Below are 13,309 nucleotides of genomic sequence, written 5' to 3'. Positions count from 1 at the left end.
CACCACCGGTGGAGCCGTGCGTGGAGGGGTGCCCCTTCCTCTTCAGTGGAGCAATGGAGACAACTGAGGAGGGGGAGGAAGACTCCCAGGAAGTGACATTATCCAAATGCCCAGCTCCTGCGGTGGTTCTGGCGAAGTCCTGTAGGGGCCTTTGACGTGACCCCAGGCAGGGGCCTTATTGGAGGTAGGGCGGTGGGGGAGAGGCTCCCCCACAGGAGGGTCAGTCAGACTTTGAGGAGCCTGGTATTGACTTGCCTGCTGGTGGCCTGATCTGGCGTGACCCCGCTCCTGTTGCTTCCGAAAGATCCGGGGATGTTCCTCCATTCTTGCTGACTTGGGAATGGTGAATGGTCTGGGGGAGGAGGGAGGTGGTTACATACCCCGTGCACGCAATGAAGAAAGTGAGGATGTTTGCCGTTCTCTGTTTTCTTGTTCATGAGTTTGTTTCTCATAGGAGATGTTTTTTCTGTTTAGTCTTTGTTCATTATCCCTTTTTGTCGCACGAGAGCCTTGTGGGGGTCCTGGGGAACACTTGGGGCACCGGGTGACGGAGGGCGTGTGGCAGGGTGTGGGGAGCCGGGGATGCTATAGAACGCATGGTTAAGAACATTTGGGTTACTGTGGTGTAATGTTGGAAGTGCTATAATGGAATGTTAAGGGGTTGAACTCCCCCAGTAAGAGCTTGCAGCTGAGAAAGTATTTCGAGGATCTCCATTATGATATTGTGGCCTTACAGGAAACGCATCTGAAGAGGGGGGAGGGACACTGTCTACGCCACAAACAGTACCCTCAGATATTTTCGGCTTCCGCGCCAACGAAACACTGTGGGGTGGCCCTGTTGTTCCACAGGTCTATTCACTTCCGGGGAGCGGGATCCAAACAGGATAAGGAGGGCAGATATATAATGGTCAAGGGCAGCCTGGGGGTGGGGGAGGAGACATTGTACGGTAGCCACTCTGTACGCACCTAACAGTGGTCAGACCCAATTTCTTCTGTATTTCCTGGAAGAGCTGAAGGGTTATGCAGAGGGCGAGATCATTTTATTGGGTGATTTCAATCTGGTTTGGGATCCAGCGCTAGACACGACACACCCACAGAGATCACAGACAAGCGCTTTTGCCGGATCAATGAATTCCGTCTTCCGCCGCTTAGTGATCTTTGACTCCTGGCACGCCCTCAAACCCACGGAGAGGGATTACACCTTCTTCTCTCATTCTCATCGATCCTACTCAAGGATAGACTATATATATTTCTGAGCAGGCCGTTGCAACAGACTCTTCGATCTGTGTCCATCCACCCGATTATTATATCAGACCATGCCCCTGTGCAGGTTACCCTGGAGTGGTCCCTTGTGCGCTCCACCGCCAGGCGCTGGTACTTCCCTAATGTCCTGATCCGTGACTCAGCTTCTCGTTACGATCTGCGGAAAGCTATCAGAGATAATTTCCAACATAAGGTGGGGGACACTGCCCCCACATTCTGTGGGATGCATTTAAGGCGGTCATCAGGGGAATGTGCATCTCCCTGGCGTCTGTGCTAAATCAGTTAAAATCTGAAGGCCAGCGCCCTCTTGGAAAACTAACTTAAAGTAGCTGAACAGGCCCATAAGCTCTCCACGACCTGTCAGGCCAGGGAGGGTGGTACCATTAAAGGTAAACTGCAATCCATCTATACGAATAGGGTGGAAATGGCACTGTTGAGGCTTCAGAAAACTCATTACAAAAAGGGCAATAAGAAAGGCACCCCACTGGCGAGACAACTACGAGTCGGCAGGTTAATGACTAGCTCGGGGAACATTTCACTGAGGAGAAGAAGGCACTGGCATTCAGAAGGTTCTACGCCCGTGTCTATCAATCAGATCAACCACCTGCCCATACTCAGGAAAGCTATTTATAAAATTCCCAGCTTCCACAGGTCTCCAGGGAGACAAATGAAGTGCTCGAGGCACCGTTTACAGTGGAAGAGGTCCAAGCGGCTATTGACGCACTGCCCCTGCATAAAACTCCCAGCCCTGATGGGTTTCCGGCCCACTTTTACAAGTCCTTTAGTGCTGAGTTGTCAGAACATCTCACTGCACTGTTTAATTATGTAAGAGGAGAGGCTCTGATCACACTTATTCCCAAGGTGGGGAAAGATCCTCAGCTATTTGCCTCTTAAAGGCCTATTGCCCTACTTAACCTCAATGCCAAATTATACTCTAAAATTCTGGCGAGGAGACTGGAGGATGTTATGCCAGAGTTGATACACCAGGACCAATCAGGCTTTATCCAGGGCCACCAAACTCATGACAATTTGTGACATGTCATCCATCTGATGGAAAAGGTATCTAAGAAAAGGGTCCCAGCGCTTTTGTTGGTGCTCAATGCTGAAAAAGCATTTGATAGGGTTGGAGTGGGGAGTGGCCAACCCTGGGACCGGTAAAAGAGGGACTCAAGGGATTGTCATAGCTGTAAGCAGCAACTGGAATGACTAATGGACTCAGCAGTGCGCTTGGGCTGGGGAGGCCTGGATGATCCATGCGGCCTTTCACCGAGGCAGGTGGTTGAAAAGATTGGGAGGTCATTTGCATGGCAGAGTCTCATGAACCGGGGGACATACAGTTTAGGGCATTGAAGAGGCTGGGCAGAGGACAATGCAGCAGCATGAATGAGTACAACTTTCCCCAGTGGCCAATCGGACACCTTGATTGATGCACGTTGGTGGGTCCCGCAACGCGGAACAGACTTGCGAGTAGGGGCGACACATTGGTGACTGCTCAACCCCACAGAGACGAGCCTGTGGGACTGCTTACCACAGTCACTGTTCAAGATTACTCCTGCATGCACCTTGATTCTTGTGTCCCAATATTTATCAAACATGGGGAAACCTCAAGTCAAACACGCATGTTAATACTGATGCCCCAGATTCTCAAGAGACTATGTCAGAGGGGGCTGGAGGAGTGGACAATATGTTGTCAACTATGCAATTATAATTTGATAAAATATTGACGGCCATTGTTGACACCAAGACTGCCCTCCATCAAGATATAAGTGCTGTTTCAGTGGTGCTAGGGTTGCTGAGAGTGGAACACCATAAATTGGCGGACAGAGTACGGGAAGCGGAGCTAGGCATCAAGGAAGTCCGCCTGGCACAGAAAGACCTCACCCGACATGTCGCAGCACTGGTAGACAGAGTGTGTGTTCTGGAGCACCAAGTGGAAGATGCGGATGGTTGCAACAGATGCAATAACGTCCGCATTATGGGTCTCCCGGGAGGAACAAATGGAGTTTTATGTAGTGTCATACCTGGAGAACTGGATGAAGACTGTGTTTGCACCACAAATCAATCAACTCATTTTGTTTGCACTGGAATGGGCCCACAGGGTCCCGGCTCCTGGCAGGCTGCCACAAACAGAGGTTGTTAAGTTATTACACTTTAGGGACAGAGACGCACTGCTGCAGAGTGCCCAAATGGAAGGCCCCTACCAAACCGGTAACTGAAATGTAACCATGTTCCCAAACTACACACCGCAGTCCAAACCAAGAGAGCTTCCTACATCAAGGTGAAGAGCGCATTCAATACACTCCGTTTCCAGCCAAAATGAAAATTACATTAGAGGGCAAAACGCACTCTTGTGAAGTTCCCCCAAGAAGCATCGGACTGGCTAGGGACATATAAAGCTGGGACTCTCTGGGTACAGAAGCAACGAAGACCAAGGAAAGGCCGGCACCACCCTAAAAAAATAACCTGTGGGCCCAAGGGTAAAGGTGTCTTGCAAAGACCAACCAAGGCACAGGGTGACCAAGGCAGAGCAGCAGCACTTTAGGCCGCGGTGGGCTGTGTGCTGCACCACGGCTTGGACCAAGGGTTGGTCTCGGGGGGCTCCACAACAGACTCAAACAGAAAAGTTAACTCAGGAGGAGGACAACACTCTAGTGGTGACCCCCATGAATGGTTGACAAAATTATCTGACATCAGGTCCACATACAATCCTAACCAGGTTTCGACTGCCTGGCAAAGGGAATATATGGACATCTGACTACACGTGCCTAATCCTTGGAGATGGTGATTATGACTGGAGTTCTCCATCTGTGGGGAGGTAGGGGTGATGCTCCACATTGTGTCTTAGACAGAATTCTACAAATACACAGTTGTGTGCCGGACACTCCTTAAGTACACCATATGGGATAGACAGACACTTAGACTATTGACTTATGAGTGCCTTTCCCCCACCACCTGACCCCTTACACGAGTACGGTGGAATGGGACTTTTGACTTTGTTTCCTATAAGTTATATAATTTGCTTGGGTGGACAGCCGTTGCTGCTTGGCTCTGGGGTTGAGGAGTTTAATGTTGAGGAGTTGTGTTTACTTGTCTAAGGGAGCTGTGTGGGTGGGCAGGAGGGCTGGGGTCTCAGGGAGGGCTGGATTCATCTAACCTGCGGTTTGTGATGCCATGTTGTAAATGGCTATTAAGACACAAGGGCTACTAGGTATGACCTGGAACGTTCTGGAGGATAGGATCTGCGCCAAAATGGTATATTATTTATTGCTACCTGCGACATAGAGGGGTAAAAATAGACATGTTACAGGTGACTCACATCATGGGGCAGAAATGGACTGTCTACACCGTAGGTGGCCTGGAGAACTCTATGCAACCTCCTACTCAGCTTATGCGAGGGGAGCACTGATATGGATTAGGGCTGGTATCCAGTTTGAACTTACAAGGTCGCTCACTGGTAAAGAAGGTAACCAGCAGGCTATTAGGGAAGGAGGTGGCCTTGAGGAGCATCTATGCACCAAGTCAGGACCAGCTTGTGTTCCATAAGGCCTTATTGGCTCCACTGGGCTTGATGATGCGAGGGGTCTTTCTTTTGGGAGGTGACTAACCGTGTTGACGATGTCCTTCTTGACTGCTCTACACCCTATTTGCAGGAAGCACACAAATTAACAGCCGGGTTCAGGGACTGGTTACAACCGTGGGCTCTAACAAATATCTGGTGCATCCAGCACGGCCAAGACTACAATTTTTCATTCTTCTGACATATTCATGATCTTCACACCAGACTAGATAAATTGCTGTGTTCGGAGAGGTAATGCCAATATGTGAGTTCCACTGAATATTTGTGATGCACTCTCTCAGATCACAGTCCTCTCCTTTTTATGCTGTGCCCTGTTGGTTGATATACCGGCAATCCCCCTGTGGCAGCTCCAACCTGGGAGTCCTTGCGCACTGCTATCACAGGGTACTTTGCAATGAACCAAGGGTCTGCATCATCTACCATGAAAGAGTGGAAAGCCTTAAAGTTTGTGATTCGGGGGCAGTCTCTACGTCCAACAGTGGGTGTCTGCTGAGAGTTATATGGGGAACTACAAACGTTTGAATCTACTATACATGCCTTGGAAACTGCTCAGCGGTCAGACCCCTCTAACCAACGACAACTTTTTGAGGCCCAAAAAACACAACATCATCATGGACAGGCTGAGATGCCATGACTACAGGACTTATGTAGCTAAAGTGCATGAAGAGGAAGGTAAATCTGTGAGGCTACTAGCGTGGCTTATCCATCCAGAGTTGTGCAGCACACCCATTACGCATTTAACAACTACTACCGGGACACATATTTACTCACCAGGACCCTTTAATGATGAATTTCAGATCTATTATGAGGCCCTTGATGGGCATCCAGAAGCCCTGCTTGAATCCTTACATAGTAGATTCCTAGAACATATACAGCGCCTGACTTTGCCTCCTCAGGCAAGTGCGATACTCGGGGGACCAATCACGATTCTAGAAATACAGCACACAGTTAAGGAGATGGACGAGGGTAAAACCCTGAGACCAGATGGTCTACCAGCGAGTTTTATACAATGTACTTATACATACTGGCCCCAAAGCTGATACTACTATACGCAGAATCATTAAGGAAAGGGCGAGTACTTGATTCTACCAAGAACGCAGTGGTGATTCCCACTTCCCAAAATGACAAATTTGGGTGCACCCACTACCGTTTTCCATCCATTGTCCATGTTAAACATGGACTTTAGAATCCTTAGTAAAGTGTCAGCAAACAGAATCCTCTCCCACATGCAGCCGCTCATTCACAAATTGCGAAGATTGTTCCATGTCCTGTACCACCCTGGAGTGCAAGCCCAGCCTGAGGCAATGCTCGCATCAGTAGACCTTAAGAAGGCGTTTGATTCCATACAATGGGATTTCCTAATAGAGGTAATGCGAAAGATGGGCCTGGGGGACGAGTGGGTCAAGTAGGCAAAATTACTTTATGGTGAACTAATGGCCAGCGTTAGGAAGGGATCCCTAATTTCCTCCAAATATGAAATTTTTAATAAGACAATACAGGGCTGTCCGCTGTCACCCTTACTGCTTCCCCTGGCCATGGAACCATTGGCAGCACTGTTCCGAGGTGAGTGTGACTGGGGCGGAATAGTGGTGGACGGACGCCAACATATTATTTTGCTATACAGGGATGACCTCCACTTGTATACAGCCAATGGTTCGAGAGGTGCACATGGTGAGATCACTTTCCTTGAGGAGTTCAGGAAGGTGTCAGACCTGCGTCTTAACAGTTCAAAGACCTGCCTGATCCCCTGTGGAAAGGACACTCCATGCCTGCAGAATATACCCTTAGGTCTTTGATGGGCACCAACCTCCTTTAAGTATTTAGGCATACATGCATACTATTCTCTTGAAGACTTGTGTAGGGGAATCTGGGGGGTGTATACCACTTCCTTCTGTTGTGTCTCCTTGTGGAGGTTCCCACGATTGTCACTAATGGCGAAGATTGCCATTCCCAAAATGGTGATGCTCCCTCGTTTGTTATATTTTTTCAAAAACATACTGATCAAATCCCTGTAGCATGGTTTAGGCAGGTTGATGCTATGCTTTGTGAACTAATTTGGGACTGGGGCAGACACAAGGTATCGCTTGAGATATTACGGCGCTCACCCGAGGAAACGGGTCTTGGGGTACCAGACTTTGAGCTTTACTATTTGGCAGCACAGCTGCAGTGGATAGATAAATGGCTTGATTAGTCCCAACAAGGTGCTTTGGACCTGATGGGCTTGTCACCCTGTTCGGGCCTTCTGCTGCTTAGGTTCCTACGACGAATTGTGACATTCCCACACACAACTATTCTGTTAAGGGTGGCCTTTTATGCTTGGAGAAGGTGCCAGATGAGGACGCAAAAAGCGCTTACATATGCACCGGTGACCACCATTGGTGGGCCTCCCATATGGCACACCGGTAACCTGTTTCACTGCTGCCAGACTTTCTGACAGGACAAATGAAGGACTGAGGACAGTGGGGGATTGCTTTCAGGTGGGCACATTCACACCACTGTGGGATCTCATTTAACAGTAGGCATAGGCCAGTAGCCAATTTCTAAATTATGAGGCTTTGGTGCAGACCTCCACAGACTTATGGAATTGCAGACGGGAAGAATCCACTACACATGCTACGTTACAGTCACTACTGTATATGAGTTTTGATTGACTGTTGATTACCTGATTCTATTGATCCCTGAGTGACATGGGTCAGAAACCCTTGACATCCATGACAAAATTGTGATGGTATCCTGGGGAAAGTGATCTCGGACAGGGACTGAAGCAAGATGGTGGTCTACCTCAGAAAGGTCTCCTGTAGCACTAGGCTTAAATATATACAATTTAACTTCCTTCATTTGACATATCAAACTTCTCATAGATTTCAGGTAACATACAGTGGTGACTCACAGGGATGGCTGGTGAGGACTTGATGCAGATTTCTGTCACTTGACATGGAGCTGCCCTACCCTCCAGGTATTCTGGAAGGCAGTTGTTCAATGTTTGCACCTTACGCTTGGATGCACTGCTCCATATACAATAGAGGTCGGCCTACTGCGGAAATTCCCTACACCCAGGAAGTGCAAGGTGGGCTCTAAATCCCTGTATTTAGCCCTAGCTAAGCGTAAAATTAAGATGGCTTGGAAATCTGAAAGGGGCTCTGTGCTAGACGTGTGGGTGAAGGATGTTACGACATGGGTGATGGCGGAAGAGAGGGCTGTCTGGAGGTAAGACCATAGAGGAATCAGGAGGCACCCCATAGCTGAGCACTGGACGGAGATTATGGGAACCTGGGAACATCCGGGGGTGATACTGATTCGGAGCAGGAGGGCCGGGCTGAGGCAAGGATAGACCTCAGAGTGATAGAGCAGACGGAGAGAGTAGACATGGAGAGACAGGGAAGGAGCGGAGGGAAGACCGGGTATGACTGCTCCAACTAAGTCATGACACATAGTACGAATACCGCCCCAATTTCCCACCGCTGGACTCACAGACTCCTACATCATACAACACTACTCATACCACAGAGTCATCCAAGATACACACGCTTACAACACTGAAGACCTTACCATGTATTTGCTTCTTAGTTTGTCTGATTGATACAGGTAAAGGGAGGACAAACTAGGCAATGCCAAGCTTGTATTGATATTGAGGCAATGATGATGTGTAGAGTGAGATAATTAAAATGTAATAAGGATTACGAAATACCAATAAAGATACCTAAAAAAGTGTTAAGTTGAGAGACAGCAAGTGGGGATGATAGGGAAAGGTTGATGTGGTTCTATGGAGGTAAAAGAATGTAACAGACAACCTGATTTGTGTGAAGCTAAGAGTATGAGATTTTATAGAAGCAGATCACTGCATATAAGCATACCGGGAGACATGTTCCAGAAGCAAGTCTTTATAAGACATTAAGGTGTATATGACTTCCTTGATATGGCACACAACAGCCCTAAGGTAAGTCTTTGAATTCTTCGTATGAATTGTACAAGATACGAAAGTGGTCAACTGAAACAAGATCAAAATATTAGTATTAGTGCTAATTAGTATGAGTGTAACCCTTGCTATTAGCGCTCAGCAGGTTGTTAATTTAAAAAGGGATGAGGTTAAATTGGCGCATTTGCAGATTTTCAGAGTTACTGCACATTCGAGTTCAGAGGGAGCGCAAAAACCAAATAGTATTGTCTTTAAGGACGACCCTTAGAATCTGTATAAAAGGAATAGGACAACTCCAGAAAACGTTTGGGTTATAAATGAATCCAGGACTACTGGAAAGGTTCTTTACTCTAACAAATATATAAAAAGGGTGATAGTAATATGCCATCCAATTACAGACTAGTGATGTTATGTGTAGCGTCTACATTTTTGGCATATTTTTGGATGAGCTGAAAAAGTGTGCTTCCCTTAACAGCCTAATTCCACTTTACAATGTCGCTTCAAACCCAACATTGGTACATCAGGTGACATCCTGGCTCTTGCATTATTTATACATCAAGCTGTGAAAGTCAATCAGTTCAAGCTGTGTGTGTATTTTACAAAATTCATGGTCATCTTTAGTGAAAAGTTCAGCTGTGGGGAACTGCAATTCACCTGTTAAAGGCAATAGATGTTTATACAGTTGCAAGTAAAATTGGGCTATAACAACACATCTGTCTGGCAGACTCTATATTAAGAGAAACCTAAAACAGGGGTGCATTGTGGCACTCTTGTTGTTAAGCCTCTATGTGACATACATGCGTGCAGAACTTCGACTCCCTCGGCCTTTTCTTGCTACGTTATTTTATCGGTATATTCAAACACTACAAAATCCTGATGACTTTATCTTTCTAAATCTTAGCATAACAGATATTCAGGTCCTCTTAGATGGTTGCATGAGTATAATGTTAACCATAAAGTGGTAATTAGCGAGCAGAAGCTGGGGTAGCAGTTTTTGGCGGTAAAGCGTGTTTGAAAGAGGGGTAAAAGTATGGATGAGTCCCATATCGCAAGATTTGTGAAAAACAACTACTTGGGCATATGGACGGAAAGAAAGTGGGGGATTATAAGTATCATTTCATATTTAAAATCTAAATGAAACTAGCTTGAAGTGTTTAGTTTTAAATCAGTGGGCTCTTTACTTGAAAAAAATCACTCAAGCATCTGAATCTTACTACATTGGGGACTTTATCATTATCGAAGACAGTCTTTTAACCACAAGCGCAGCTTTTAGTCAAAACTCACTCGAACTCAAGATTGGGTACATTTTGGAAAAAGGAAGGTCTCGAAATAAGTCTCAGGTATTTAACTGTATCATTCCCGAACTAGCTCACATTTCCTAGGTAAGAGGCAGCAAGAAATGAATGTATTCTTTCTGGCTCCTTTCACAGGATGGATTAGAATTTAGGGGCTTCTTCAGCCTATGCAAAAGCTATTGTTCATTGCCACAGCCTGTGTCATAATGGAAAAATGATTCATTTCATTTATCTCTGACTGAAAATTATTTGCTCGATGAAAAGTGCACCCCTTCCAATTGGAAGACCACACGGTATATGTAACTAGTGGGAGAAACCCTAAAATGACAAGCTATAAAATAAACGAATTTGGCTCTGATTCACAGCTGTTACAAAGATTATCTGAGAAAAAAACAGAACGAATGATAACCTATTTTAAGGGTTGAGTGCACAAGCACTCTAGCCTGCTGTAATCTCTCTTTGGGCTTTTAACCGCGCCCACCACACATTCATCAGTTTCATTGGTTTGTGAGCTTGCCTTTTAAAAATCGCTTGATTTAATTTGTGAAAGGCATGCATACGTCATGCCTTTTCCGGTGTTTAGCCCTGCTCGAGCGCTCCAGACAACTACTGAAAACATACAAGGCTCCATGTTTTCCACATGGCTTCTTGACTACTTTTTCTGTTTATTTCCTATGCAGAATGATCTCGCTGGGCAGTAGTCAAGCGCTTTGCATGACATCAACCCTGTTACATGGATAATAGCATAACTGCTGATACGTTTGACTACAAGCGAACTTCTGTTTCCTTTTGTGTGCTTCTTCACGCTCATGGCATGGCGCTTTAAATCGTCTTGCGTATGTACCACTGTATTACTTTTCATTTTCAATTTATGTGACAAGAAAAGTCCGGTTAGGCTCTATAACGCTAATAACTAAGTCGAGCAAATGCGAGACCCACTGCATTGCATATGCTTGTTTAAGTTTACTGTTTGTTTCAATTGTCTTATGGGTGTCTGTATTTAGTGTCCTAGATTGCATGATGTTAATTAAACGAGAAAAAAACTGAATTAGTCAGAATTAGTTGCAGTCTAGCTGTAGAACTCAAATTGTCAATTTATAGCTAACAGTTTAGAAAAATACAGTCTGAAAGCCACTGCAACCCACATCTCTCCACCGAAATCTCTTTGCATTTTGTCTTTGTCCTACCGAGCTTCATACATAAAAGATGTGTGCTAGATTTACAGGACGATGTCTACTAGCACCTAAGGAGAGCATATGTTTACACATTAGTACTAAAAGTCCAAACCAGATTTGCCCCTAATTCCCCATGGTGTGATACGGTTCTGAAAAGTCAAATAGTGTTATTTTTCATAAAGGCCTTTCGCTCAAAGAACTTGCAATGTGGCAAAAATACTTTAAAATTCTAGCATTAATGAAGAAAAAATAAACAAATGATCACCTCCCTTTTACTTCAAAGTTTACAATTATCAACGGTACAGAATAAAACCCGCAGAAGCAAAACAAAACCAATTTCACACAATGCAGGAATCTGTTTCGCCAGTGAAATTAGGGGGAAATAGATTTATCTGGACAGCTACCTTTCCAAAAAGTAGCTGTGTGGTATCAGAGAGGACATGTTCGTGGGTACAGCAGCCACTTACTGGAAGCCGATCATGGTGCCAAATTGCAAAAGTTATGTCAATATTATAAAAAATATGTATTATATCTGCAGCAAGCTTTTTGTTCCTTAAAATGGATATTGTCAAAAGGAGGCGGTAACAGATAAAGTTTGGACAATATAAAAATATTATTCCTACAAAAAATATCCCACCGTACAGTGAAACAGGTAATTGCAACTAGTATATCCTTAGTATTAACTGAGCTATGTTTTAAAAAGTACTCTCACATCTAGAAAGATGTGTTGGGGCAAATCTGAAAGATCATCTTCATCCTGAGGGTGGGCACCCACAGAGGATTTAGCATTTCAGCAGTTTCTCTCTCACGGGCATCGAGCCAAATCTCCACAATTTGTTTAATAGTTTATGGTCACACAAGACTAGTGTATTGACCTGTGCACATGTGTATACCTAATGGTTTATCATTAAATGGCAAAAGCTGTAGGCACTGGCAAAACAATTACTGTGCACAGAAGGACTCATTACCTTTGTGCACACCAACAATCACTAACAAAGCATGACAGGGAATCTGTCAAAAATCCATAATCAAGTCAAACAATCAAATATTTTCACGGAGTAAGGTTTCACAAAGACAGAAGACATTATCCCACTAACTTAAGACGGCATGCAAGCTTAAATGTAGTTATGTTATTTGCAAAAGATCTAGAGCAAGCCACTTTTTGAATCAATAAAGGAATTTTTATATTCTCCATTATACTATAAACAATGTACAATATTTCAGATAGCATTTATACATTACCTCTTGCTCCAGTCGTATATTGTGAGGGGCCAATGCTCTGTGGACCATTCCATGCTTGTTTATGTAGTCCAAGCCTTGCAATACCTCAAATGCAATCTGTAGGATCTTCAGCCCACTGAGAAATAAAACAGGAAGGCAAAAAAACACAAGTTTCACTATAAAGCCTAAAGAAAAAAATCATGCATAGCCTTGATAATTCATCGGGTGTTCCTGCTTTGTTTATTTTCAGAAGATGAGGTCAATTTCGTAACACAATAGGCTCTTGTGCATCTAAGAAATAGTTTTCCAAGACAGAGAGTATGTCAATACACTGAAAACACCCAGATCCAGGATAAAATTCAATTATGGCAGCAGATTACAAGTCAATTAGATACAATAACAGAAAGAACAGTAAATCACCAAAAACAAATTCACTTTATTGGAGGAGGTGCGCTGCTTGTACTGGATTATTTGAATAAAAAAGCTGGAAATATATTCGGACCTAGCCCCCAAGGCCTTCACTATCAACAGTCAAGCACCATCATTGTGCTCTACTCAAATTAACAGGCATGAGCTATGCCAGAATGGTGACCCCCCCCCCCACAATTAATTTTACAAGATCCCAAAATGAATCACAACTTTTTGCATTCCTTCTGGGTGAATAAATTGAGAAGAACCAAAGTTTACATGACTTTGGTAATAAGACCACATCTGAGTAGCTAGGTTGCTTAACAGCTGGCCATATTCAGATAAAACCCCTGTAGGCTGCCACACTTCATCCTAGCACTCTGCATAAAAAACCTATGCACCAATATGTCATGTGCCAAGAACAATGGAGTTCATGATGCACGTGTGACATCTT

At 44.8% G+C, this 13,309-nt stretch overlaps 1 protein-coding gene across 2 annotated transcripts in view; it reads right to left on the bottom strand.

Moving 5' to 3' along the window:
- TBCK (TBC1 domain containing kinase) overlaps positions 1-13,309 on the bottom strand; it is a 1,319,282-nt gene that overhangs the window by 1,128,744 nt on the left and 177,229 nt on the right. For both annotated transcript variants that reach the window (XM_069241253.1, XM_069241261.1), the window contains exon 4: positions 12,469-12,583. In XM_069241253.1, coding sequence (XP_069097354.1) covers positions 12,469-12,583 — 115 coding nt within the window. The remainder of the gene's footprint in view (positions 1-12,468; positions 12,584-13,309) is intronic.

The sequence above is a fragment of the Pleurodeles waltl genome, chromosome 1_2, assembly GCF_031143425.1.
Source record: "Pleurodeles waltl isolate 20211129_DDA chromosome 1_2, aPleWal1.hap1.20221129, whole genome shotgun sequence".
Classification (NCBI taxonomy): Eukaryota; Metazoa; Chordata; class Amphibia; order Caudata; family Salamandridae; genus Pleurodeles; species Pleurodeles waltl.
The sequence above is the reverse complement of the archived record's forward strand: the minus strand, read 5'-3'. Positions and strand labels throughout refer to the sequence as shown.